Source organism: Hypomesus nipponensis, chromosome 13, assembly GCF_054491055.1.
Source record: "Hypomesus nipponensis isolate SF chromosome 13, ASM5449105v1, whole genome shotgun sequence".
NCBI classification, from domain to species: Eukaryota; Metazoa; Chordata; class Actinopteri; order Osmeriformes; family Osmeridae; genus Hypomesus; species Hypomesus nipponensis.
The window spans coordinates 9,346,332-9,372,258 of record NC_140373.1 but is presented as its reverse complement, the minus strand read 5'-3'; the positions used below and the strand labels follow the sequence as shown (position 1 = coordinate 9,372,258).

The window sequence follows — 25,927 nt, the reverse complement described above, 5'->3', positions numbered from 1 at the left end:
AAGCGAAAGGCTACAATTGTGTCAAAAGCAAATATTCAACATAAATATTTAATACAGGACGGTAACAAGATACGTTCAGTTAAAACATAGAAAACATATAAAAGTAATGTTTCAATAAATTATCTATTAATTTAGTAGACCCCACGATGCAATTAGTTGTTGTTTAATATACATTTCTGAGAAAGTAAACAATTTCATCTACGTAAATAAATCATTTCAGATGCACAATTTATTTCCACGTAAAATACAACACCTGAACCAACATGCAAATGATTTGGACAGATAGTTAACACTGTATTCCGTTAGTAACCTGAAAAGCTGTGCAGCAAGAAGAAATACTGATCTCATACAAGAGATGGTTGAGGGTACGAACATCAGTTTCATAATAACAGAAAAAAAACATCTGATAAATGAAATCATTCTAAAAACTAAAGAAACTGTGATTCACAATGCAAGTGAAATGTGTATGACATATTTCATGTATATGATTAAGATATATAAGGATCAGGAGAGACAGATTAGCTTGATATCACCCTTCGTTGTTTTGCTGAGATACTGGTGTTAGAAGGGCTGCATTTGGACCAGAAACCTGCCAATGGTTCTATTATGTAATACTCAAAAGTACATGTCATGCCATGGTGAGGATTGACGGTGAGCTAAGTTCAGCCGATTTGATGTACATGATCAGCACGATGGGATGTAAATCTACAGTGTGTCGTTTCATTGTGCATGTCTGTAAATATTCAACCCACTGACTCACCTGTCCACTCGTCAGACATGTCGATTATAGATACATTCATGTGCTTCTGAATCATCTCACGCCTACTATACGTCTAACATACATCAGGAGCCTATATCAAAGCGCTTTATTTCAAATATAGTCATATCAAATATAAAATCATATGATCTTAGAATGATGTATTCTGGAGTCGTTCTTAATATATTTCCGGTAGTGTCACGTGGTCTCTGTCCTAGTGGTTCTCAGTGTCTCTGTGTAATCTTGGCACTTTGGTTGAGGAGAGCAGAGTGAAGGAGAGAAGCCGATTGGCCGGTGGCATCCTGGCTAGCAAGACAATTGGCTAGAGAGGAGAACTCCACTGGATGTGTTTACCAGGCTAGGGGGGAGGAGAGTCGAGGACTGCGAGGGTTGTCTGTAGCCTGTGTCTCAGTCGAAGCTCTCTGAAAAGAGAAATATGTATGAGGGCCATGCATTACAATTGAGTCTGTGACAGTTTAGAAATGCACACCCTGGACATTTGTGATTACTAACATCCTTTTAGTAATCACAAGGATTCCAGTCCTTGACCAACACATATCCGTTTTTAATGTCTCACCTCAAACTTGGAGATGAACTCAGCGAAGATGGCGAAGAAGGCTTCCGTGGAGGTGGTCTTGCTGTCTTCTCCAAAGTAGGATGCCACCTTGGAGAACTCCTCCATGGCCCTCAGCTGCAGTGAGTCCAGTGACTGCACTGCTGGGTGGCTGTTCTCTAAGAAACCCTGTCACGCCAGGGTCAAGGGTCAAACTAGGGTGGGAATTGACTTCCAATCCACCATTCTGTTTTTACCATTCTAATGTACTTGTGTTATACAACCTGAGTCCCAATGAGTAGCACCCAAGCTACCAATGATCAACGTTTCTACTGGTCAAAAAGGACAAACTTCTCTGAGGGACTATTTGTGGGTGGAAGGATACGCTCATGATGCTGGCAAAGTGGTCCTCGGGTGTAGCAGGGATCTTTACGCAGGCCGTCCTGATCTCCTGGATGGTGGCATGGATGTCATTCAACTCTACCTTCAGAACTCGATGGTTCACTGGAGGAAAAAAACAAACGAGATATCATTGTACAACTACGCCTTTCCAGATACCTAAATTGATTTTATAACGTTTTTCTGACATATATCTCAAAGTGACCTCAAGGAATTAAAGTCGGGAAGCAGGGAGAGTGAGTGTTGGTGTGTGTTACTGTACCTTTGGCTGCCAGCGGTACAGTTGTGAGGTCCCTGGCAAAGTTGAGCAACTCAGGGAAGTGTTGGCATAGTGATTTGGCCAGAATGTGCAGGAAAGTGGATTTTCCATCCACTGTTTTAGTGGTGCTGAGCTACAAAGCAGGAGGAAAAGTACAAGACATAGATAGCATCGCAGTCTTACTCTGTATACAGACTGTGATACCAAACACACGACTCCACAGTCAGGGTTCGTACAGATACCTCAGTGAGAAAGTTGATCTTGAAGCCAGTGGTCTTGTTGGTCTTGGGTTGACCGTTATTCAGGTAATTTCCCATCGCTAGAACAAACTGTGGGCAGAGACATTCATCTTACCAACCAACAGACCACAACCAGGCCACCAACCAGTCAGCAAATTAATAACTCCACCAATGAGCGAGCCATGTTACCTCTAGGATCTTGGCCAGTTTCTTGCTGGTCCGAAGCTCCACGGAGGCCTTGTAGATACACTCATACCCCGTCCTCATCTCCTCAGTCTTCTCCTGCAGGGTGCTCTTAAAGTGGAGGCTTCGCAGACGTGTCTTATACTCAGGTACCATCAACATCTGACACACAAACACACATGCCACAGTCATTACAAGCCGTTTTAGGGTTACGATCGTTTTGTAACTGCCTATCGGAGAGTCCAAGTGTCCGAACTGGCATTTTAAACTATTCCACCTTCCAGATCTCATGGAAAAAACGTTTTGGAATCAAACTAGAGTCTTGTAGCATAGGGATTCACGTCTTGTGGCGTGACGCTCCATCTGATTACCTGGAAGATGAATTTGTCAGGCTCGCTGAGTTTGGTGAGGTCCTGGTCAAACTGCTGGTACTGCTTGACCTCATCATCGTCGGGGGCGTACAGGAGCAGCTGTTTGATGTGAGCGGGCTCCAGGCGGTCGGAGGTCAGGGTCATCAGCATCTGCCGCAGCTCTCCCGGAGACAGCTTCAGATGGGCGATCAGGATGGCTGGGGGCAGAGGAGGGTGTGGAGGACACCCTTTATTGCTGTGCAAAGTATAGGACTCAACTGATTGTACACACGGGTACAATAAAAAAAAAAAGTTCTGTATAGGCAGTGGCCTGTGGCAAACCCTTAACACATTTAAAATAAAAATGAATGGTGAGAATACATCCACATACTGTACCATTGTACTTGGAAACACCAGGCCTAGGTCCAACCTCAACCCCCAACCCCATGTCCGGCCCCGGCCCCAGCCTCAGCCCCGGCCCCAGTACTCACAGGCGTTGTAGGCCTTCTTATGAGACAGGATCTCCACCACATCCCTCTTCTTAAAGCTTTCTGGCAGGAAGGCTGGCTCTGGAGGGGAGACTGACAGGTTTAATCACTGTGTCAGCACAGGTTCTCCAGGCACCAGGAGGGGAGGGACACACACACTACGGTGGAGGGATGTAGAGGGAGAGAACTGAACGTGACAGATGGGAAAGAGGTGGAGGGTGACAGAGGAGAATGAGTAAGGGGAGATGGAGGAGGAGGAAGGGGGTGGAAGAGGAGGAGGAGATGGTGCCTGAATGGAGAATGAGTGTGCTGAGGAGCTGGATGGAGCAGCTCCAAACATGATTATGGTCAACATGAGTCTCAACAAGCTGGGCTGTGAACACAACAACAGGCTTGATCAGCATAGCACCACGACACGACAGGGTTACAGTGAGGATGGTGAGATGAGCAGTGGGCAGACGTTTGGAAGAACTTACTAGAACTGCGCTGAGTACCAAAGTGCAACTCCAGATCCAGATACTTCACCATGTCGCTCAGCTTGTCATAGTCAGGATCTTCACCAAGCTAGAAGGAGAGAGAGAGAGAGAGAGAGAGAGAGAGAGAGAGAGAGACAATAAGAGAGAGAGAGAGAGAGACATAGAGAGAGAGACATAGAGAGAGAGAGAGGCAGAGGACAGAGAGGCAGAAAGAGACGACAGGAGGGATTTGTTGGCATTGAGAGACATGGGTGTTGCTACCATTCCTTTCACTCCCTATTCTATTCTCTAAATGTCAACTTCCCATGAAAAAGTATTGTATTTGTGCATTGGCAATGTTGACATTTAGTCTTGCAGAAGCAGACAGAAATAGGGTTTTAATTTTTCATGGCATCTTGTTCCAAAGGGCTTGAGCAGTACACTTTACCAAGAAATGTCAATTCTCCTTTCTGGCATGTGGATTTTAATCATCATATTGTCTAGACAGTTCAACACCTTCTCCTTAATGACTATCCAACCATCCTTTATTTTCTTCCATCCATTCATCCATCTACAGCCCTAGTGGTGGTGCTGACCTGTCCCCAGATGGTGCCCTCGGAGTTCTCCACCTGCTCCCAGCGCAGTCTCTTCACACTCATGTGGTTGGTGTCCCCCGCTCGGGGGCTGGACTTGGGCAGAGGGGGAGGCTCGCATGGGGGAGGCAGGGGTGGAGGAGGGGGCGGTGGCACCTTGTGAGCCTGGAGATCTGAGAGGGGGGTTAGGGGGGGCTGGCTCTGTTGCTGCTGGGGAGCTGGTCCCTGGGTCACAGACTGGTTCTGGGGCTGGTAGACGGGGTGGTGGAGCTGGTGGTGCCTCTGTAGGACCTGCTGGGTCTGCCTGAGGGGCTGGGGGGAGGTGGAGGAGGCCTGGTGCAGGGGCTGGGGCTGGCTGAGCTGCCGGGGGAGGTGGCTGGGCCGGGAGGGCTGGGGGGCCAGGCCAGCAGGCGGAGGCTGGGACAGCCTGGTGCTCTGGAGCTGGCGACCAGCCCGGAGCTCCTCCCTGGTGGGCAGCACCTTGTGGTGGGGAGGCCGCTGGGCCAAGAAGACCCGGGGAGGGGGCGGCGGAGGGGGGATGATGGGGTGATGGGGCTGGAAGGACGTCCGCGCGCGGGGGATGTGCTCCGGGGAGAAGCGGACCGGCGGGAGGGGGTCGGAGAACTGGAAGGGGGGCGGGGGCAGCGGGGTCGGGAAGGGGGGCGGGGGCGGAGGGCTCTGGGGGGGCGGTGGGATGTGTTCGGAGCCCGAGGAGTAGGTGAGGGAGGTGGTGTCCTCGCTACTGCAGCTGTGGTCCTCGCTGCTCGCGCTGCTGAGCTGGCCAGGCAGGAAGCTCGCCTCCTGCTCATCCAAGAAACTCATCTGAAAAGGCCGGACAAGAGCACACACAGACACACACACATCTTTTTAATTAGACCTTAACATACCCTATCATCAAATGAATCACCGTTGTGCACCCAGCAACATAACTCTCTATGGAAACCATGGCAACGCCCTTTGGCGCACCTATCCATGCCTGTGATGTGATTGTCATAATAACATACACTTGATCAAGTGTGTGTGTGGTTGTGTGTGTCCAGTGTGTGTATGTGTGCTCCAGTCTCTCCCACCTCCTCGTAGTCGTTCTCCCCAGGCAGGAAGTCGTCCACCAGGGTGACGCGGTGTCCCAGCTGCTCGCTCAGCGCGTCCAGGAAGCGGTCGGTGTCCCGACTGCGGGGGGGGCGGGAGAAGGTGAACAGCTTCCTGCGGCGGGACAGCGGGCTGGACGGCTCGTCCGGGGGGCTCTCCAGGCTGACGTAGGGGTTGGAGTCAGTGCTGCCAGGGGAGGGGAGGGTGCCGTGGTGGTAGAACTCATACAGCGGGCTGGGGAGGGGCTCCTTCCACGACAGAGACGGACCTGTCTTGCGGTTCGCTGGGGGAGGGAGGGAGGGAGGGAGGGAGAGGGGGGGGGGTAGTGCGGGGGGTATGACACAGCATTTAAGCAAGATGGCCACCGGCTTGAGTGAGAGGCACCTCCTGCAGAGTCCAAACTGCTGAGTGACCTGCTGGGTCAGAGCTACAGCAGGCCGCATTGTTTCCATCTGGTTCGTAAAATCCTGCAGTCTGATCAGAAATGTCAGTGATGAAGAGGCCTCCTGTTTACTGGAACTCATGACAGTCTGAAGTCACGGGCCGGTTGTGCGTTATCGTGGCAACAGTGTCAATCGAAAGCATCATCAACTGCTTGCAGGGTGTGTGCGTGTACTGTAGGTGTGCGCTAGCGCAGCAGCAGTGTAGTACCTGTGTTAGCGTGTGTGAGGGGGGAGTGCGTTTGGCCCCGCCCCTCGGGGTCAGGGGAGGAGCCAGTCTGCTGCGCCGTCCCACTCCTCCCCGAGTACACGCCCTCCAGCTCCGCGTACACGCCTGACATCTGGAGGTGGGGCGTGGTGGAAGCAGTTAGCACACTGGCGCACTTCACATCTTTATTCAAAGGTCTGCTTGGGACGCATTAACGTTGTCAACCATTGGCCGGGCCAGAACCGCATTTAAGTCCAAACAATCAAAGGTTTTCAATGCGTTTAGCTTCGAAGCAAAGGTCAACCATGCGTTAATGAGAGTCTTTTTTTGTTGTTGCAGACTTTCAAATGAAGGTGAGTTTGAAAGCACAGATAACATGGTCTAGAATCTGGTGTGTGTCCAGACCAGGTGGATGGATGGAGCAGTGCTGTGTGGAGCTTCTACCCACGTTTTTGAGGTCGGGGGACTCTGGGAAGGAGGTCCCATCTCCACACTGCCTCTCCTCAGGGGTCTCCGAGGGCTCCACGTGGATCCCTGAGAGACACGGGCAGGGGCACGGACAGACAGGTGGACAGACACAGAGAGACAGGTGGACACAGGCAGACAGACAGACAGACAGACAGACAGACAGACAGACAGACAGGCAGACAGAGTGGGACAAGCAGAGGGAGACAGCACTATGAGGATGGAGCAGTAGACGCTGAAGCACAGCTGCAGTGTGGCACAGCTACAGACACCTGTACAGATCACAGATAACTATAGACACCTGTACAGATCACAGATAACTATAGACACCTGTACAGATCACAGATAACTATAGACACCTGTACAGATCACAGATAACTATAGACACCTGTACAGATCACAGATAACTATAGACACCTGTACAGATCACAGATAACTATAGACACCTGTACAGATCACAGATAACTATAGACACCTGTACAGATCACAGATAACTATAGACACCTGTACAGATCACAGATAACTATAGACACCTGTACAGATCACAGATAACTACAGACACCTGTACAGATAACAGATAACTATAGACACCTGTACAGTCTACTAGGCTGAAGATCACATCATCCTTGGATGAATCTAAGATAGGAATCCTCAACCAATCGTGTTGTGCAAATCTTCGGTTAGGATTCCATCCAAGGGAGGATGACAGCTGTGTTGTTCTACCAGTCATGTATGTGCAAGCAGCCATGTCTTTCCTTCTCCCCATCCTCCTATTTGTGTCCCTCCAAACCCCCTCTTCCACCCCCTCCTCTGCCCCCCCCCCTCCCCCCTCCTCCCAGGCACGTACCCATCCCCAGGTGGGTCCCGATGATGCAGTCGTCGGAGCTCCTCTCTCTGAGGCTGCTCCTGTGGGAGGAGCTTGTCACGCGCATGGAGCTGCTCCTGCGATGGTGCTCCGGGGCCAACAGCCCCTCTGACTCAGGCTCCGCTGTGGACACACACGCACGCACACACATTCACACCCAAACGTACACACACTCATTAAGTTCACTTGTTATTTGGTTATACATGTAAACGTAATTACTTATTTACTTACAGAAGCATCAAGGGAAAAGTTGCATTATGTAATACTCAGTTACAGTATTTACATAACTCCAAACAGCAACATCAATCCATACTATTACACACAAGGTAGTAACTCACCAGATAATGACATAAACCCACAGTAACCCACTTTCTTATCACACAGACAACATATGAGACGACTCCATCCAGCCCTACATCCAGGGTCTAGTAAGGTGAGTCTGTACCTGCCGTCTTGAAACCCAGGAAGCGGGAGATCTTGCCCTGGCAGTGTTCCTGCTCCTCATAGGTCAGTAGCTGGTAGATAAACTGCCAGATCAGCTGTTTGGCTGGTGTGTCCAGTACTGGGAACACGTCGACGATGAGTGTGTCCACGTTCCTGAACACACACACACAGGCAAGGGCATCAGATCATCGTTTTCTTGTAGAAGAGTATCAAAAGCCTCCAATGTGTCCTTTATGTCTCCTTTTCTCCTTCTTGATATAGTATTAATCTCTAAGGTGATTTGTTTCTTGGGTTTTCCTCCCATACCGCCCCTCCAGCACCCCTCCTCTACCCCGTCTCCTCCTCCCTGCCCTTACCCCCTCTCCTCCCCCCCTCCTCTCCAACCTGTGCTGGAAGAAGGTCTCCAGGGATTTGCAGACGGTGTATCTCTCCTGGACGGTCAGCAGGTGGTCAAGCTGCTGGCTGAAGGTGCGCCCGTGGACCTTGATGCTGGGGGGCAGGATCTCTGCCACCCACTGGAGGGAACTGAGGGCCGGGGAGCGGGACCGGGGCGGGGGCCCGGCCGGGGGAGCCAGAGGGGGGCAGTCGACCGGCTCCGTCTGGTCGGCGGGGGAGTGGAAGGTGGGGCCGTCTTCCACCACCAGGGTGGGTATGGCGCCGCTGCCCTGGAGCATGGAGACCACCTTCTCATGGGAGCAGCTCCTGGAGAACACAGACCAGACACCTCCGTCTGTCCAGCGCTCACCACCAACCAACGTCTGGGTGAAGCCTCCCGAGGCTACAGAAGATGTGTCCTACAAGCCTCAAAGTAGGCGACATCTGGTTCTGTCCTCTGGAGAACCTGAGTCAGATGTCACTACATTCCCTATCCTCCACCATCCTCCAACCTTCCCTTCTCTGGCTTTAATATGACGTCTGTAATGAACAACGGAATACTGAGGAGAACTGCTTCTAACAAATCCTTGCCCTCACTGCCTCTGACAGCTCATCCTCCCATCTGACCTTCGCCCTGCTCCTGGAGATACAGACCGCCTCTGTAGCTCTGCTCCTCACTCCTACCTGGAATCGTAATGACTGCAGAGGTGGACTTATGTGGAGAGATGGTGGGTAAGTCTAGAGGCTACAAGAAACGTATTGATTACTGTGAGAGTCCGAGGATGAACACCAATTTATACATTACTTTTCAGCTGTATCGTTATCAGATTACCGGCCCACACACACACACACGCACACACAAACACACATACACACACTCACAGACACACACTAACTAACCTCATGTCCAGCCCGTTGAGAAAGAGGATCCGATCTCCAGGTTTGAGTCCACAGTCCTCTGCAGGGCTGTCTGAGGATGGAAGGACGGATATATGAGAGGAAAGTATGTAGTAAATAAAAATACATCAATATTATCATTACCGGTCATACAGGGTCATAGACTTGAACTTTGCCATACAATGTTTATTCCTGGCCATAATTATGTGGCAATATTAGAAAAAACACAATATTATCTTATTGTTGTTATAATTATTTTTGGACAGCTATACGAATGGACGGACATACTGACAGATTGATAAATAGATGGATAGATAGATGGATAGACAAATGGATAGACAGATGGATAGATGGATAGATACATTTGCCAATCACATTTGAGAGACACGAGACCAGAGAGTACTCTGGGGGCGGTGCAGTCCCCGCCTCCCTGCCTGTGCATCACGAACTCATACGCCCACTGGTGATCCATATCTGTCTCTCCATAAGGCCCACTGAGTCAGCCTGCACCAGCCCCCTGGAGGTGGGCGCACGCAGCTCCGTCATCACCACACACACACACAGTCAAGCACACACACACACAGTCAAGCACACACACAGGCACACGCTCAAGCCTCCTCCTCCTCCAGCTTCCAGCACCCAGACAGAGAAACATCCGGCAAACCCCCCATAACAACTCCTCCATTTCTCCCGCTATGAATAACAATGTTCCTCACACTAGGGAGTCTACATCAACAATGTTCACCTCCCAGGTATGACCTACACTCATCTCAGTTCTTCAGTCTTCAAATTCTGTCTGACCTGAATGTTCAGCCTCCAGCTTCCCTCCCTCCAGTGACTCAGACAACATGTCCATTTCCTGTACCTGGGATACAGTGAAGGGGAACACATCCTGATCTCCCATCAGCCCCTGCAGCACCCACCTGGGATAACAGAGTCGATGCAGACTGGGGCATGGCCTCTCAGGGTGAAGCCAAAACTCTGGTTCCCTCTGTATACGCGCACCGTCCTGAAAGAGAAACAGGAAAGGCAGAGAGAGAGAGACGGACAGAGAGAGAGAGAGAGAGAGAACGAGAGAGTATGAGAGAGAGAGAGAGAGAGAGAGAGAGAGAGAGAGAGTGAGAGAGAGAGAGAGAGAGAGAGAGAGAGAGAGAGAGAGAGAGACAGAGAGAGAGACTGTGAGAGAGTGTACAGGTGCTCCATGCATAATTATTGGAGAGACTGTTTGGAATATTTACAGTGTATTCAGATCACATTCACACCAAGCTGTGTTTTCAACCTTAACACAAATATATAAGACCCCCCCCCCCCCACCAACACTACCACTACACACACACACACCACCATGCAGCCATCTCCAAGTCAAACACCACCTCTAGGGAAGGCTGTCTCCGTTGCCATAGAAACTGCTCAAGGCAATGACAGAGATGTAAACAGGAGTAGCACAGACAGAGAAGGAGGACAGAGATGATGCAAAATCACATCTTCTCCTCCCGATTGTCTGTCTGACTGTTACATAAATCGGGCTAGATACAGAAGGGTTCACTGCATACGGAGGGTGATTGCAGGCTCAGCGCTGCTGTGTGTGTGTGTGTGTGTGTGTGTGTGTGTGTGTTTGTGTGAGTAGGTGGGAGTGTATGTGTTTGTTTACGATCATACTGCAGTTGTGGTGTGGAACGCCAGAGATATTGGAAGTGACAGACAGGTGGTCAGGGTGTATCAGCAACGTGTCACCAGCTGATTACCAGAACAAAGTAGCTTTCTGTGTCAGCTGAGGTCATCTGCCTGTTTAATACCACCATCAACACGCTTAGCCAATCACTGAGTACGACCAGGGTCTCTATCTGATACACCACCAGCCATGTGATTACGGCGTTTACTGCATGACAAATTCCAACATGCAGTGTGTGGGTGCGTGTGGTATTGTGTATGTGTGTGCTGTGCAGATGCTTAAAGGCTGAGCTTGTAGTAGGAGTGTTTGTCAGCCAGTAGCACCATCCTAATCCCACTGTGGTGTTGCAGAGGGACATCTCGGAAGCTGCAAGCCCTGATCTGAACAGTAACTTAGCTCATTAACTCTGGAGGATATAAAGGCTACGACAAAGATGAAAGAAAGTGATCTAATATCTTGTACAGAAACTGAGATACTAGATAGAGAAAGTAGTACAAGTACATGACTAATACACATGATTCATGTATATTTAACACCTTCCAGATTGAATCCCAAAGCCAAACAGTCAGAGCATTCCCAGACAGAGAGGGGTTGAGATCAAGGTGGTGGTGGTGGAGGGGGGAGGGGGTCACGGGCGAGCGCACATCGCCGCTCGTACTCACCTGTGATTGGCTCCAACAGGGGGATGTCCTGGCGTCCCTGACACAGACTTCCTGATCCCCCTCTCCCTCTCTCCTCCACCCCCGCCTCCCTCCCCGGGGTCCCGGGGGACCGAGCTGGCCCGTTTGGAGCGGTGGTGGCGGTCGGGGTGGTCCTCGCTGCGGCTGCGCCGGAGCCGTCCCCGGGTGCCGGCCGGCTCGCTGATGCTCTTGCTGCGGCAGATCCGGTTGATCAGGTTCTGAGACACGGCGTCGTCGAAGCGCTGTCGGTGCTTCTTGGGGATGAAGATCCTGGTGAACATCGTGAGAGGAGAACCAGCATGAGAGAGCACAGAGACGGGAGGAGACACTGGAGTCTACGGGGGCTCCCTGGCGAGGGCTGCCCAGACGACGCCTAAGAAACCCTTCTCAGTTGTCTGTGTCGGAAACACAAACATCCATTGTGAAAGGGGGTTTGAAGGTCGGTGGCAGCGTCACGCTTCCAGGAGACAGGAGTTGACAGATGCGTCGGCGTCAAATATCATCCGGAGAGACACGAAAACAAACGGGAGGCAGGAACTCGAAAAGTGAAAGTAAAACGAAACCCAACGAGCTGATCTCTCCTTCCCCTGGTCACGGTCAGACCTCTGAGGGAGAAGACAGGAGCTGGAGGGGGTTGGATGGAGGGAGACACGGACGGGGAGGAGGACGGTGCCTGCGTGGACACTCTGAGGCTGTCTTATCTGATGTGCCGTCACCGTGGGTTCTCACTCTGCAGCTTGGTGTTGGAGAGCCAGGACACAGCATAAGGAAAGGTGTGGGAGGGAGCGTGGAATCACTGTTACACCAACCTCTCTCTCCCGCTCTCTCTCTCTCTGTTTCTCTCTCTCTCACTCTCTCTCTCTCGCTCTCTCTCTCTCTCTCTCTCTCTCTCTCTCTCTCTCTCTCTCTCTCTCTCTCTCTCTCTCTCTCTCTCTCTCTCTCTCTCTCTCTCTCTCTGTCTCTCTCTTTTCCCTCCTGCAGTGTCACCCCTTGTCATCTTTCCCCTTCCTTACCTATTAACCTCCTATGGATCTGTGCCATAGAGATAAAGTACAGTAGAAAGATATTTGACTGTACCTCCTGTCACAGTATGTGTTTCATAACACGAGTGATGAACATGTGCTATAATCCGTGCCACCAATCTAAAGGCAACAGCTGACAACCAAAACAAACCGTTTTGATCAGGACCACAGCCAAGTATGCAGCCCCCCCACACACACACACAGAGTGTTTTAAACAAACCCCAACAAATCAGCTGATACAAACACAAATGCCATCGTTTGTAGGAAAATAAAACCATCCATCCAAATGTCATTTTCGGCTCAGCCACAAATGAAAGGAATGACTGTCAATTTAGAGATGTCATCTTAAATACAGCCATATGTAAACAAGGGGAGGCTCTCGAGCTGCTGATTTCCTCCCACACCAGTCTGTGCTGCTGACCTCCTCTAAGCACCTCGTTATTTTATGTTCCAACGACCCGATGAATCAGACCAGCGCCGCCTGGCTGAATGAGTCGGCCTACCGAAGCGGAGGTTCTGAGAAAAACCAACCGAGCGAGCAATTACACAATGACGAGGGCAGAAAGTTCCAAGAGCTTCTAACGAAAGCACGGCAATGACAATGTGCCTGACTGAAAAAAAGCAAAACAGCCAATTATGCAGAAACAGTAGGTAAAACAACTACAGCTAAATCAAGCAAATAGGACAGAGAGAGAGAGAAAAGTGAGAGAGAGCAGGGAACTTCTGAGCAGATATGAATTCTGCCCACCATAGGGGAATGTTCAACTAATTAGGCAGATATTCATGTTAGGCAGACACTATTCAGAAGCCTGCCAAGGTACTCAGCAGGATAAATATAGATCTATATCACCCAGAACATTCTCTTGACTACATGTCTGTTTATGGATAAGGGAGAAGGGCCGTTCAACACCTGGCTGAATCATAGTTCAGTGTCATTCGGTTTGTATTGTGGGTGTCTACATCGATTCACAAATTTAAAAAAACAATTGTTGTTTTTTTTGTAATGTTTTTATTATTTATTTTGCTTTTAGATTCCCACCCCTACTATATAGATATTTTAGATTCCCACCCCTACTATATAGTCTAACACAATAACATTCTTGAAATGTTTATTTCATAATTTGTGTTTATTTATATATATATATATATATATATATGTGTGTGTGTGTGTGTGTGTGTGTGTGTGTGTGTGTGTGTGTGTGTGTGTGTGTGTGTGTGTGTGTGTAAGCACTGTGTCTGTCTAAATAGCTTAATAGTAACACTTTTAAGTGAGCCTTGTATTCGTAGTGACACACTGATGTGCTGTAGCTTCATATGTAGGTCTCTCAACATGTGTTTGCTGTGCTGTGTTTTGTCAATGTGTAGTGCTGGTTGTTATGTATGTTAACTAATTTATGGATTATTTATAAAAATGATATAATATATACTTAAGACTTAAGACTATGGTCTTAATTGCCTTGCCTGGCAAAATAAAAGGTAAAATAAATTCCATAAAATGTACGTCACAGTGCAAAGCTAATACCTGAAGACTACCAGCGGAGCGACCCACCTCTGGCTCACAACCATCACTGTCACCATGACAACTGTGTGTTCATATAGGGGCCTAGCGCAACATCTGCCCAAACAGCCATCTCATCGGAAAAGTTGAGGAAACTCAAAACAGCCTTATCTCTCTGAGAACTAATTGAGTTTCCATGACGTGACCTGATTTACAAAGAATTATGCTTTAAAATAACCAAGAGGGGACAAGGCAGATGGAGGGAGGGTGAAGGAAGGAGGGGGTGATGAAGGGGAGAGCGTGGAGGGGAAGGGGGGAAGACATTCTAACTAGGAGACCTCATTTCAGTCCCAACGTCCAAAAAGAGAGAGACACCATTTGACCTCCATGAGCTGTGTCTGGAGTGCTGCTCAGTCCTGCACCTGGTCAGTCAGGGTGGACTGAGCATACGCAGTAACATCACGCTGAGATATTCAAGCAGTGATTATGGGCACTGTGTCACCTTCTGGCTGGGTTTCAGGTCCTAGACCAGGTGTAGGACCATCACAGCCAGATGAGACCAGGTCTGGGTCCATCACAGCTAGATGAGACCAGCAGCGTTCATAACACAGTCACCTGAACACCACAAACTGCAACCGCGGTCATTACACAATACTAAAGCCAGCGATGGTGACGAAGATCGAACATTCCCCACAGACTACACATCTCCTACATCCTCAAGGACGACAGTTGTTCAAAAAAGCAGCCCCTAACATCTGGACTCTACGGAGAGAGCAGGTAGAGGATGTCCACGGAGAGTCACGGTTCTCTCGTCTTCGTACCTAGCTGTCACTGGGGTGAAGATATTCACTCCAGCGGCTCCCAGAGTGTGTCTCTTTTAGATGCTGTGTGTTTACAATCTTCTGCTCAAGGCTTTTTTTTCTTCACAATCCTGTCAGTTCCATAGATCCACGCATTCCTTCATTCTCATGCCTCCTACATAAACAAGACTATTTCTGTTGAAGTACTTTACCATTGTGTGTGTGTGTGTGTGTGTATATGCAATCCAGAAATAAATTATGTAGTAACAACCTGGACAACTGTCATAGATTACAGACCAGCTGTATTGCACATGATAATGTCGTAACTGACATATCCCAGGAGCAGAGAAAGAAAGGCACAGATGTTGTTTAATCAAGTCTAGAAGTCAGCAACAGTGTATTTCACATTGCATTAAGGATAGGTTTGAGAGCAGCATGAACCTTCAGTCAACACTCACACACACATAGCGGCACACACAAATTGATGGCATTTGACAGTCATTATCTGTATGACTACGGGCAGTTTCTCTCATTCAGAGCATCATATCTGTCAAAGCGTGTTTACATTCTACTGTGTCACCAGTTCGAAAACACTGAACAAAATATGAGCAAAACCATAAACACACCGTACTCACCCTAAACAGCTCATAGCAGCTCTAGCAGCCTGACATCACACAGAACTGAAGTAACTGCAAGTCATCAGTTGAGGTTCACACTGCCAGGCACAGGTTTAGAGATGATGCTTAAAGGTATAGGTCCTATGCAGTATTTATTATGGTCTAGAGTTGCCATGGTGCATTGTCCAGAAAGGAAATGGCACACTTGGACCAGCTACAGCCTATAGCGCAATAATGAGGAGAAAATCCATCGAGTTACGCAGAAAGAAAGGGAGGGGAGAGAGAGAGAATGAGAGAGATGGCATTTTAAACAAGATGCTATTATTGGACAAATAAGATGACATTTCATCACGTGGGAGTCCAGAGTAATAACAAACCAATCTAAGGATATAACAGTGAGCTTGAATAATCATCCATTATTCATGGCAATAAATCAAATCCGATAAAACTCAACTTAATTCTCATGACTTCAGATACCAGCCTTTATTAAGGGCCCCTAAAATCACTAATCAACCACAGACCATCATTTTGCTCTGTACTCCTATAAGGCATTGCAACATTGTTTACCTCTTTGTCACTGCAGGAGCACTGGGTGAAAAGGATTTAGCTCCTCATCACAGTCAGATGATCAGGGTTTAGGGTGTGGCTGCCTCATTAGCCCAGTTCCCCACTGGTGTATGTGTGTGTGTGTCTGTTTATATCTGTGTGTGTGTGTGTGTGGGGGGGGGGGCAGTCAATCAGATTAGAGATTTAGATTATACGGCAGGCAGTTTCATATCAGATGACAGCTGTCGACCTGTCCCTCCCTGGGTTTGGACATGAGAGTTTCTGTAATCCGCACAACCTAAAAAGGAAAGGTGCTGGGGGTTTTGACATCAGTAGTGAGATTCCAGTTTTGAATGGAGTACACTGTCCAGTTTATAATGAAGGAATCTTTCATGACGTGTGCATCTTGTATATTCAACCTCAGATCAAATTCAAAGCCTTTCTCACAAATGAAGCATTCCTGCAGAGACACCAGAGACAACCACATCTCCTCCAGCAGCTATAGATGTTGGGTGGTGTCATCATCTTTGTGACAGCTTTGTCTTCACGTAACTCTACACCTGGGCTCTGAAGCCCGGTGGTTTCCCTGAGACCACAGTTAGAGACTTTGAGTCCACCATGAGCCCATCTTTTGTGGCAGATGGAGGCCACCCACTCAAAGGCACTGTGGGATTCATCCATATTAATGGTCCCAAAGCAAGACCCCTTAATCCCTCCCCCAGCAGAATAGACAAAGGGAAAAGCCTGTTAACAATGTCATTGCAAATAAATCCTAACAGATTACCCGTACTTTTCACTGGGCCTGTGGAGATGGGGATTGAGGGGTCGGCTGCATCCAACCTGGAATGAACCGTAGGAACCGTTCGATGACTTAGCGTACAAACATGAAAAATACTTCAGCAGCTTAGTTGCTCTGAGGTAAAGGCCCAGTATGGATTGAAATCACCTTTGATTGCAATGTAAGGATAATATGAATCAGAGAATGAAGAGGACGGGCTTGCGGATGAAATCTCAGGAAATGAAATTCACGGACTGGACCTTTCTAGGCCATGTCCCCCCATGACATGCTCACGAAAAAGCAAGGGCTGCTGGGTACCTGATGCTAGAGATGAGCTGGCGCTGATCGTCAGTGATCAGGATGTCAGGAAGCACCGAGGCCAGCCAATCGACTTTCTTCTCTGCAGCGTACTGCTTCAGCACAGCAAATAGCCTCTCCTTCACCTCCGGTTCCTCCCCCAAGATCTGGTCAATCTGGAACACAGCACAAACAGCGTTGGGATGGGAACAGGCTGGCGAAGGGACTAACAGCACGCGCACGGTGAAGGGGGCCAGCTGTTCATGTGGACAACTTCCTTGTAGCTAGAGTAGTCTATCTATTAACTACCATGTTCCACCACAGATTACCCAGCTGCAAGTATGCAACTAACATGCAACCGACCATGGATTGCAGTATCCCCAGTGAAGACTATAAAACCTCCCCTCCCTCACCCCACCCCACGCCCCTTCGCCTCACCTTCCTGTTGAACTCCAGAGCCTTGTGCTTGCGGTCCACCCTCAGGCCGTCTCCCCCGCCGCCCCCCTTCCCCCCCAGCTGGTTCTCCTCCAGACTGCCGCTGTTCCTCTTCTGCCGCGGGCCCAGACAGAGCACGCCCAGCCGCAGCGTCCGGCCCTGCGAGGCCTTGATCAGGGCCGCCGCCATCTCGTGCTGCCTCACGGGGATGCCGTTCACCTCCATGACGTAGTCCCCGGCCCGCAGGCCCCCTCGGCCGGCCGGGGAGCAGGGAGAGCAGTCCTCCACCAGAAGGGGGCAGTCTCCCACGATGGTGAAGCCGAAACGACCGTCAGGGCCTGGCGTTATGTCCATCTATGAGTGGAAGAGAAAACCAATAGAGTAAATAGCAGAGACATAATCAGAGAAGAGAGAGAGACAGACAGAGAGAGAGAGAGAGAGAGAGAGAGAGAGAGAGAGAGAGAGAGAGAGAGAGAGAGAGAGAGAGAGAGAGAGAGAGAGAGGATTAACAAACAGTTAAGACAGTTGTTTGTCTGCACACATCTATACATATCTATGAGACTTTCAAGGCTGTCATTTCAAGTCAATCTCAATAGCAGTGATGTTACAATATAATCACAAAATATACACAATAGGCTGTACCGCTGTGACTATAAAAACACCATGAGAGAAACTGAGGGTTCAGACCTGCTGGATGCGTGACACCACTCCGATGCTGGGCGGGATGTTCCTCTGGGTCTGGGCGATGGAGATGACGGCCTGGCTGCCCATCGTGGACACGTTGTTGCCCTCGATCTCCAGCACCTGGTCCCCTGGCTGCAGCCCTGCCAAGTAGGCACTGCTGCCCTCCTCCACAGACAGGATGTAACTGGGACCACTTCCTCCTAGCTGGAAGCCAAACTCCTCTGGCCAGCCCTGATTGGACGATGGCATGGCGAGGACTTTGAAGAGATAGAGGGGAGGGCATGGGGGAGGCGACAGGGAATGTAAGGGTGTCAGAATGAAAGAGCTGAGATCGAAGAAGGGTTGAGCTGTCGATGGATACCCAGGCTACAGAGCTAAGATGTCATTGGTATTCAGCGACGGCTGTTTAAAGATGACGACTGAAGCGCAGATCAAATGAGAACACTTTAAATCCTGGAGGCGCGCTCGTTCCACTTCGTGGACCTGCCTAGGAGTGCAACTCTGGGAGTGACAGAACACGGTGTCCTCTCCTCTCTCTCTCCTCCCCTGCTGAACTCTGCTGGAGCCCTCAGGGGTCACTGACCTGATTCACTCCTCAGCAGCTAATAGGAGTCATCGCAGAAGAAGGGCTTTGACCTTGGAGGGACGGAGCACACTCATCGCTCTAAACTTAATCCTTTAGAGCCAGGACAAGACTGACACTGAGGCTGTAGCACCTGAGTCTGCCTTGCTCCTCAAGCCTGCAAGAGCCTGTAAAACATCACTACAACAAACTGGGCTGAGGCAACAGGCGACTTTGGCAGTAAATGGATGATAATATGTGTAATGTGTCAATAGACGATATCTACAATGTGGGTTGTAATGTTGTAATGTATAGTATTGTGGAGGTATTTTAACATACAGTTCAGTTCATGGAATGTGCTGCAGCACAAGAACTTGTATGACCTCATTAATTGGTCAACAGACAAATATAGAATAACACTCTAATTTTGCCTCTTGAGCTAAAGATGGTCTAACATCACTGCATATGAGCCAGCTTCTGCTCTTCTTGGCAGGCTCCATAGCTCTGACACAGTAACATGCTCTGACCAAACAGATGAAACAGTGAGACTTACAGAAATCCTTGGGTGGATAACGTGGACCGGATTTGTTCTGGCGAAAGGAGTATCTGCCCTTCTTGTGCTGTAGAAACTTCTTCATCTTGTCTCAGACTCTATGAGATAGCACAGGCAAACTGCCTGTCTGTCAATCTCCTCTCCGGACGTCTGAATCACTCACAGCCTCCCCGGTCAAGGGAAACGGGCCGAGGATTCAGAACGCCCCCGTCCACATCAAGCCCCGCACAGAGAGCCAGGCCCACCTCGTTGTGAGGAAAGGGTGACAGTGCATGATGCGAGAAGCCGAGTAGTCAGGGAGGAACGAGCTACGGAGCCTCTCCTCTGAATCAGCCCGATCCGGCCCTCCGCACACGCAGTGTTAATCAGAAATCTGGGACGAGCTCGCTCCACTCTCTCTCCTTCATAATTCTCTCTCCAAAAAGGGTATTGTGAGGCCTCATTCTTCTATAAATACCCCCCTGCGTCTCTGCTCCTGCTCCCTCTCTCTCGGCTCGGTGGCTCTCCGAGGGACCACTCCTGGCCCAGAATCGCTGCGAGGCGATCCAAGAGAGCCTGATGAACATTAACTGGAGCGTCTGCCTGCCCGGTGTGCTGTTGAATGTGTGCTGAAGTGTTTGTAAGCGTGTACTATGCGTGAGTTAGTGTACCTCAGTGTCTGGTCCATTGAAAAGGAGCAGGGGACATTTAAGACTTTGCTGTGGATTAGTGGGATTATGGGCTGAATCTTCAGAGGACACAGGCCCCCCTCAGGGACACATGCCCCTTCAGTTAGACCTGTGGATCTCGTAGGAGAGTCACTGTACTCAGATTGGACGATTGTAACATGTTCATAGCCTGCTCATGGCTGTTGTGTACGAGGGTGTGTGTGTGTGTGTGTGTGTGTGTGTGTGTGTGTGTGTGTGTGTGTGTGTGTGTGTGTGTGTGTGCGTGTGTGTGTGTGTGTGTGTGTGCGTGTGTGTGTGCTATTAACAAGCACATGTCTCAGTGGAACCCTCCAGAGCACAGAGGCCTCCTGAATAATTCAACTTGTATTCCAAAACAGACCCTGTTCCCCTCAATCAAACTCTCATCTTACAACGCAGCCAGGATGGCTACTCATGTCTCTGAGTAACAGAGAGCATGAGATAGAACATTTTCCAGGCTGTTGAATCCTTGGCTAAACCACTCTTTTACTGAGTGGGAATAAGCCTATACAGTTCCCATTTTCCATATGGTAACTGCATTAACTGATTCAGATAAAACTTAACAAACATTGCAAGAATGAATTCATATAGCAACCATCACTATAATCAGACATAAATGGGCTATTTTAGATAGCAGATAATGCAACGTGTGAATTACAGTAATTAGGTAGCAAGTTTAGCCAACCACTGAACATGCACATCAGGCTTTTTGGGAGTGTTTAGCCACTAGACTGAGGATACTCATCATGTAAGCCTACGTTTAAGCATACCTTATATCATGTACAGTAGTCTTCTACAGTCCAGGTGTTTATAGGCTACTGTACTCCTCTCATCCCGAAGAGCAAGTCCTTCTGTGCTGCTCTACCTTGTGGACAATGTAACATGAGTGCTGGGACTGTTTGAAAATGCAAGCAGGCAAGCCCAGCAACAAGATCCATCGGGTGTTTTGAAGACCTGTAGAATGTCTTTTACAGACTTTGAGTGGCCGAGTAACACAACTGGGGAACACAGGAGAATCTATGACCATGTTGGCAAATTAACACATGAAACATTGCTTGGATTATTCTTTGTTGTCATTGTTTCGAAGTTCAGTCAACATTATTTTCTGTCTCCACTTTGTTTGGAGGCTCGGTGTGTGTTGCCGTAGTAGTAGAATAACATTAGTGGAATAACATTAAGCCCTACATATTCATAGTGTGCAAAAACATATTTTCCATAATCTGTGATGCACGAAATTACTCATGTCAAAAGGTTTATTGTGGTTCTGTAGTCAGTGATTTTTCCCTCCAGTCGAACTACATGCTTGTTGTACTGAGTTTATCACTTTCGTAATTCCTTGCATGCTTTCCGCTAGTAGCATTAGCATTGGAATACCCTATCGACTGCCTGCTATGGTTAGTTAGCAACATGCTAAGGAAGTAAAGCAAAGCAATGCTTCCAGAACAGAATGGGCGAGAATGAGGAAACCGGAAAGGGACTGTGTACAGTTCTGGGTAGGGAGCTACATTTTCAATATACACACTAAATAATGATATGAAAATTAAAACCTGCATGAAAGGTCAGAGACAAGCGTAGCTATTGGGGTGAGAAACAGCAGAAAGTTGCCAGTTAAATCGCTGACAATAGTAAAAAACAGAGTCGCGTGTACAGTGAAATCATTACCTAGCTAGCATATTAGCTTTAATGTTACTAGCCATAGTGGACACACCTGTTGCTGCCAGGTAGACTTACTAGATTGCAGATTTTACTAGATTGGTATCTCTGCCATTCTATTGTATAGTGGGAGTTGAAGTAATGTACAGTAATTTTGATGCGATTGTATCATTGTTAGTGCCAGCTAGCACTAACAGCTTGTCGTTGTTTGTTGACAATTAACGCTAGTTGGTGACACGCCGCTCTTTTCTCCACTGACTTTTAAGGTTGAACGATGGATTTTTTAACCCTGTTTGCTATCTACGTTGTGGTGGTGTTGGCATGCATTGCCCTGGTTTGCAAATATTCTGGTCAGCAACAAACTCCCTTTGGCTTACTACTCAACTCAGTGACTCGGGTAAGATGATTGCTACTCTTACTTCTGCAGTTCTCAGAACTGACACAGTGTGACGCTGTAATAACGCTGAAGGATACCAAGACCGATAGACTGATTGCAGATTATGCTTCTCCTTTTTGCTTTTCAGGTGTTATCACCTTGGACACCAAAATGGCTCCGGAGTTTGTTTCAAAGGACTTTACACAGGCTGTTTCATCAGCGGTGGGTCACAGCCACAGCTCACTGTTGTTTGTCAGGGAGGAGAATAGATTGTGTCATCCTGAATCAGGACTTCACCCTAACATTGGTCAATTCATTTTAGGACATGGATTGATTTTTGTTTAACCTCCCAAAGGAACAACATGTTTATCTACCTTCACCTGTTGCTGGAAGGGGCTGCATATACTGAGTTCAGTTATGAGGTGTTTGGCTACTGCAGGGACATGGGTACCACTCTGACCAGCCTGGCTGCACCCTATGTCTTCCTGGTTGTCAAATCCATCTTCTTCTACCTGTGTATCCGGAGAGATCCCGGTAGGTCAACATAAATGTATGAACTCCGACTTCCACATGAAAATTGACACTTCAACCATCAAATGAATTTCATTCAGGTTAATAACACTGACATTTAGCAGAGACATTGGACGCAATGAAAAATTGTATCAAATCCCACATCTTCCTGACCCCCTGGTAGGCTCGGTGACCAGGAGGAAGCATGCCATCCAGCTGCAGGTGTACCCTTATGACGGGACGATGTTCAACCCTGGAGTTTCTTGCCCCACTTGCCAGCTGGTCAAGCCAGCCAGATCCAAACACTGTCGTAAATAGAGCAGACCTGATTCACTGATTCACTGGGCTGACTACTGACCCACATGAATTAATCTGGGCTCAGTTTATAGCTTAAAATGAGTGGCCAATGGCCAATAATCACTTATTGGATCCTGACGGCTTAGATAACTGTTATTATCTGTTCTCCTCTGGCCTGCGTGTGTGCGTGTGTGTTTCCAGGAGTGTGTAACAGGTGTGTGCAGCGTTTCGACCACCACTGTGTCTGGGTCAACAACTGTGTTGGGGCCCAGAACACCCGTTACTTCCTGATGTACCTACTGAGCGTGTGCGGCATGGCGGGCTCCATGGCGGTGTTGACGGGGGACATGTTGTTGCAGGCGGTACTGAGGTCAGGGCTGCTTAGGGCTCACTACCTGGACCAGCACGGGCAGCATCAGCAGGCAGGGACTGCCTTCATCATACAGGTGAGGAAGAATGGGTGGAAGAGGATTTTCTGAGAACTTTGAACGTTTCCTTCAAATGTGATGACGTAAAACACCAACGAGATGGAGGACCCCAATGTTTAAATACAGGTTCATTATGCATATCTCCCTCTCCAGCATCTGTTCCTGACCTTCCCAAGGATTGTCTTCATGCTTGGTTTCCTGGTCTTTGTCTGCTTCCTGCTGGCCAGCTACTTCCTGTTTCACTCATACTTGGCTCTGGTCAACCAGACCTCCAATGAGTGGTACAAGCTCCGAGGTTCTGTCTGCCAGCACTGCCACCCCACTGCGCCCAGCCACCTCTGTGGCCCCCGACCGGAACACTCCACAAGGTACTTCTACAGCAGGGGGGTCGTCAAGAACCTATGGGAGATACTCTCTCCGCTCCGTCCCACTCACAAGAAAAACAATTAAGAAACACCTGAGACTTTCATAGGAAGATTGTTAGATGTTAGTATTGTTTTGTATTTTATAAGATATTGATATTGAGGCATGGGGTGGGTGAATAAAAACTATTTTATTTATTGAATGTGTGGGGTTTTTGTGTATTCCCTGTTTTTGGTGAAAGAAAATGGAAAACCTTCTTTGTTGAATTTCAAACTATGGAAAAAAATTTCTAAAATGACCTACCGGTCCTAGGAGTAAGCAGTATTTCAGTAATACTAACCTACAAATGAAAAGTTCAAAGGACGTTACATAGGCTGTTTCATCAGCGGTGGGTCTGGCTAAGTCTCCAAATCACTGTTTGTCAGGGAGGAGAATAGATTGTGTCATCCTGAATCAGGACTTTACCCTAACATTGGTCAATTTATTTTAGGACATAGATTTTTGTTTAACCTCCCAAAGGAACAACATGTTTATCTACCTTCACCTGTTGCTGGAAGGGGCTGCATATACTGAGTTCAGTTATGAGGTGTTTGGCTACTGCAGGGACATGGGTACCACTCTGACCAGCCTGACTGCACCCTATGTCTTCCTGGTTGTTAAATCCATGTTCTTCTACCTGTGTATCCAGAGAGATCCCGGTAGGTCAACATAAATCAGAATCAGAAAGGGTTTTAATCGCCATGAAAATTTGCACAGACAAGGAATTTATTTTGGCAGGAAGGTGCATATGTTCAACATATAGGAATATATCTTAAATAACTGGTGTAAGTTTAAACAAGTCCAACTATACTAAAGGTACAAAGTCTAACTAACTAATTTCAACAAATACTAAGGGGAAAGGTATGTAAAATAAAAAATAAAGTATAAAATAGCTATAATATACATATAAATATACATATATGAATACAGAATTCAAAAATGGCACACAAATATGGAACATAGTGCAAATATGGCAAAGTGACACAGTGCAGATAAAGTGTTAAGGTCTGTGTGAGTCCTTGGCCTTGTTGAAGAGGCCAGCAGCGGATGGGAAGAAACTGTTTTTGTGGCGTGAGGTTTTGGTCCTGATGGACCGCAACCTTCTGCTGGAGGGGAGTGGCTGAAAGAGAGTGTGTCCAGGGTGGGAGGAGTCAGCCACAATCTTCCTCACTCGCCTCAGGGTCCTTGAGGTGTGCAGGTCCTCGAGGGTAGGCAGATTGCAGCCAATCATCTTCTCAGCAGTGCGGATGATACGCTGCAGTCTGCTCTTGTCCTTGGCAGTGGCAGCAGCGTACCAGGTGGTGATGGAGGAAGTGAGGATGGACTCAATGATGGCTGTAGAAGTGCACCATCATTGTCTTTGGCAGGTTGAATTTCTTCAGCTGCCGTAGGAAGTACATCCTCTGTTGTGCTTTCTTGGTGAGGGAGCTGATGTTCAGTCCCCACTTGGGGTCCTGGGAGAGGATAGTGCCCAGGAAGCGGAAGGACTCCACAGTGTTTACTGGGGAGTCGCACAGGGTGATGGGGGTGAGTGGGGCTGTATTATGTCTGAAGTACACAACCATCTCCACTGTCTTAAAAGCATTGAACTCTAAGTTGTTCTGACTACACCAGGTCACCAGTTTGTTAGCTTCCCACCTATAGTCAGACTCGTCCCTACCAGAGATGAGCCTAATGAGGTTGGTGTCGTCCGCAAACTTCAAGAGTTTGACGGATGGATGACTGGAGGTTCAGCTGTTGGTGTACAGGGAGAAGAGCAGAGGGGATAGTACACAGCCCTCAGGAGATCCAGTGCTGATGGACCGGGAGTCAGAGACTTGTGTTCCCATCTTAACGCACTGCTTCCTGTCATACAGGAAGTCTGTGATCCACCTGCAGGTGGAGTCAGGCACGTTCAGCTGGGAGAACTTTGTCCTGAAGCAGGGTGGGGATGATGGTGTTGAAGGCAGAGCTGAAGTCCACAAACAGGATCCTGTCATGTGATACTGGGGATTCCAGGTGCTGTAGGGTGAAGTGAAGGGCCATGTTAACCACCTCTGTGGCCCCCCACCGGAACACTCCACAAGGTCCTTCTACAGCAGGGGGGTCATCAAGAACCTATGGGAGATACTCTCTCCTTTCCATCCCACTCAAAAGAAAAACAATAAAGAAACACCTGAGACTCATAGGACGATTGCTAGATGTAAGAATTGTTTTCTATTTTATAAGATATCTATAGGTATTGAGGCATGGGGTGGGTAAATAAAAACGTTTTTAATTTATTGAATGTGTGGCGTTCTTGTATGCCCTGTTTTTGTTGAAAGAAAATGGAAAAGTCTCCTAAAAATAAACCGTATTTCAGTAAAACTAACCTACGAATGAACATAGGATCA

General features: G+C 48.3%; 2 protein-coding genes and 1 long non-coding RNA gene across 6 annotated transcripts; 2 read left to right on the top strand and 1 right to left on the bottom strand.

Annotated features, from left to right (window-relative positions):
- Window positions 1–3: 3 nt before the first annotated feature.
- On the bottom strand, window positions 4–20,093 carry grid2ipb (glutamate receptor, ionotropic, delta 2 (Grid2) interacting protein, b). Its single transcript, XM_084670178.1, has 23 exons — window positions 19,204–20,093; window positions 18,092–18,345; window positions 17,408–17,758; window positions 16,991–17,145; window positions 11,394–11,681; window positions 9,983–10,068; window positions 9,063–9,132; window positions 8,172–8,489; window positions 7,789–7,940; window positions 7,326–7,466; window positions 6,462–6,547; window positions 6,017–6,146; window positions 5,347–5,648; window positions 4,280–5,098; window positions 3,705–3,792; window positions 3,232–3,321; window positions 2,762–2,958; window positions 2,397–2,552; window positions 2,211–2,297; window positions 1,972–2,101; window positions 1,696–1,814; window positions 1,335–1,499; window positions 4–1,179 (listed from the first exon to the last, which is right to left on the bottom strand). The coding sequence occupies exons 1-23, from the start codon at window positions 19,286–19,288 to the stop codon at window positions 1,108–1,110; spliced, it is 4,341 nt and encodes a 1,446-aa protein (XP_084526304.1). The 5' UTR covers window positions 19,289–20,093; the 3' UTR covers window positions 4–1,107.
- A 1,171-nt stretch (window positions 20,094–21,264) lies between these two features.
- zdhhc4 (zDHHC palmitoyltransferase 4) lies at window positions 21,265–23,718 on the top strand. Of its 4 annotated transcripts, none has more exons than XM_084669911.1 (7): window positions 21,265–21,382; window positions 21,809–21,939; window positions 22,067–22,140; window positions 22,358–22,452; window positions 22,613–22,738; window positions 22,927–23,171; window positions 23,307–23,718. In XM_084669911.1, the coding sequence occupies exons 2-7, from the start codon at window positions 21,817–21,819 to the stop codon at window positions 23,601–23,603; spliced, it is 960 nt and encodes a 319-aa protein (XP_084526037.1). In that variant the 5' UTR covers window positions 21,265–21,382; window positions 21,809–21,816; the 3' UTR covers window positions 23,604–23,718. The 4 variants fall into 4 exon arrangements, with proteins under 4 accessions (XP_084526037.1, XP_084526034.1, XP_084526036.1 ...); XM_084669908.1 differs by having other exon boundaries at window positions 22,274–22,452; XM_084669910.1 differs by lacking the exon at window positions 21,265–21,382 and adding an exon at window positions 21,429–21,447 and having other exon boundaries at window positions 22,274–22,452.
- A 170-nt stretch (window positions 23,719–23,888) lies between these two features.
- Window positions 23,889–25,798, top strand: LOC146259906 (uncharacterized). Its single transcript, XR_014729505.1, has 3 exons — window positions 23,889–23,904; window positions 24,036–24,214; window positions 25,412–25,798. It is a non-coding gene; the product is annotated as an uncharacterized LOC146259906 (long non-coding RNA).
- The last annotated feature ends 129 nt before the right edge of the window (window positions 25,799–25,927 follow it).

What these genes read in the sequence shown, in the direction of transcription:
- grid2ipb (XM_084670178.1), bottom strand. Translation starts at nt 19,288, where the DNA reads ATGAAGAAGTTTCTACAGCACAAGAAGGGCAGATACTCCTTTCGCCAG. An exon ending in CGGGACCCACCTGGGGATGG is followed by an intron (nt 6,548 to 7,325) that starts GTACGTGCCTGG and finishes CGTGTCTCTCAG; the next exon opens with GGATCCACGTGGAGCCCTCG. An exon ending in AGATCAACTTTCTCACTGAG is followed by an intron (nt 2,102 to 2,210) that starts GTATCTGTACGA and finishes CCTGCTTTGTAG; the next exon opens with CTCAGCACCACTAAAACAGT.
- zdhhc4 (XM_084669908.1), top strand. Translation starts at nt 21,817, where the DNA reads ATGGATTTTTTAACCCTGTTTGCTATCTACGTTGTGGTGGTGTTGGCA. An exon ending in TACTCAACTCAGTGACTCGG is followed by an intron (nt 21,940 to 22,066) that starts GTAAGATGATTG and finishes TTTGCTTTTCAG; the next exon opens with GTGTTATCACCTTGGACACC. An exon ending in CACAGGCTGTTTCATCAGCG is followed by an intron (nt 22,141 to 22,273) that starts GTGGGTCACAGC and finishes AACCTCCCAAAG; the next exon opens with GAACAACATGTTTATCTACC.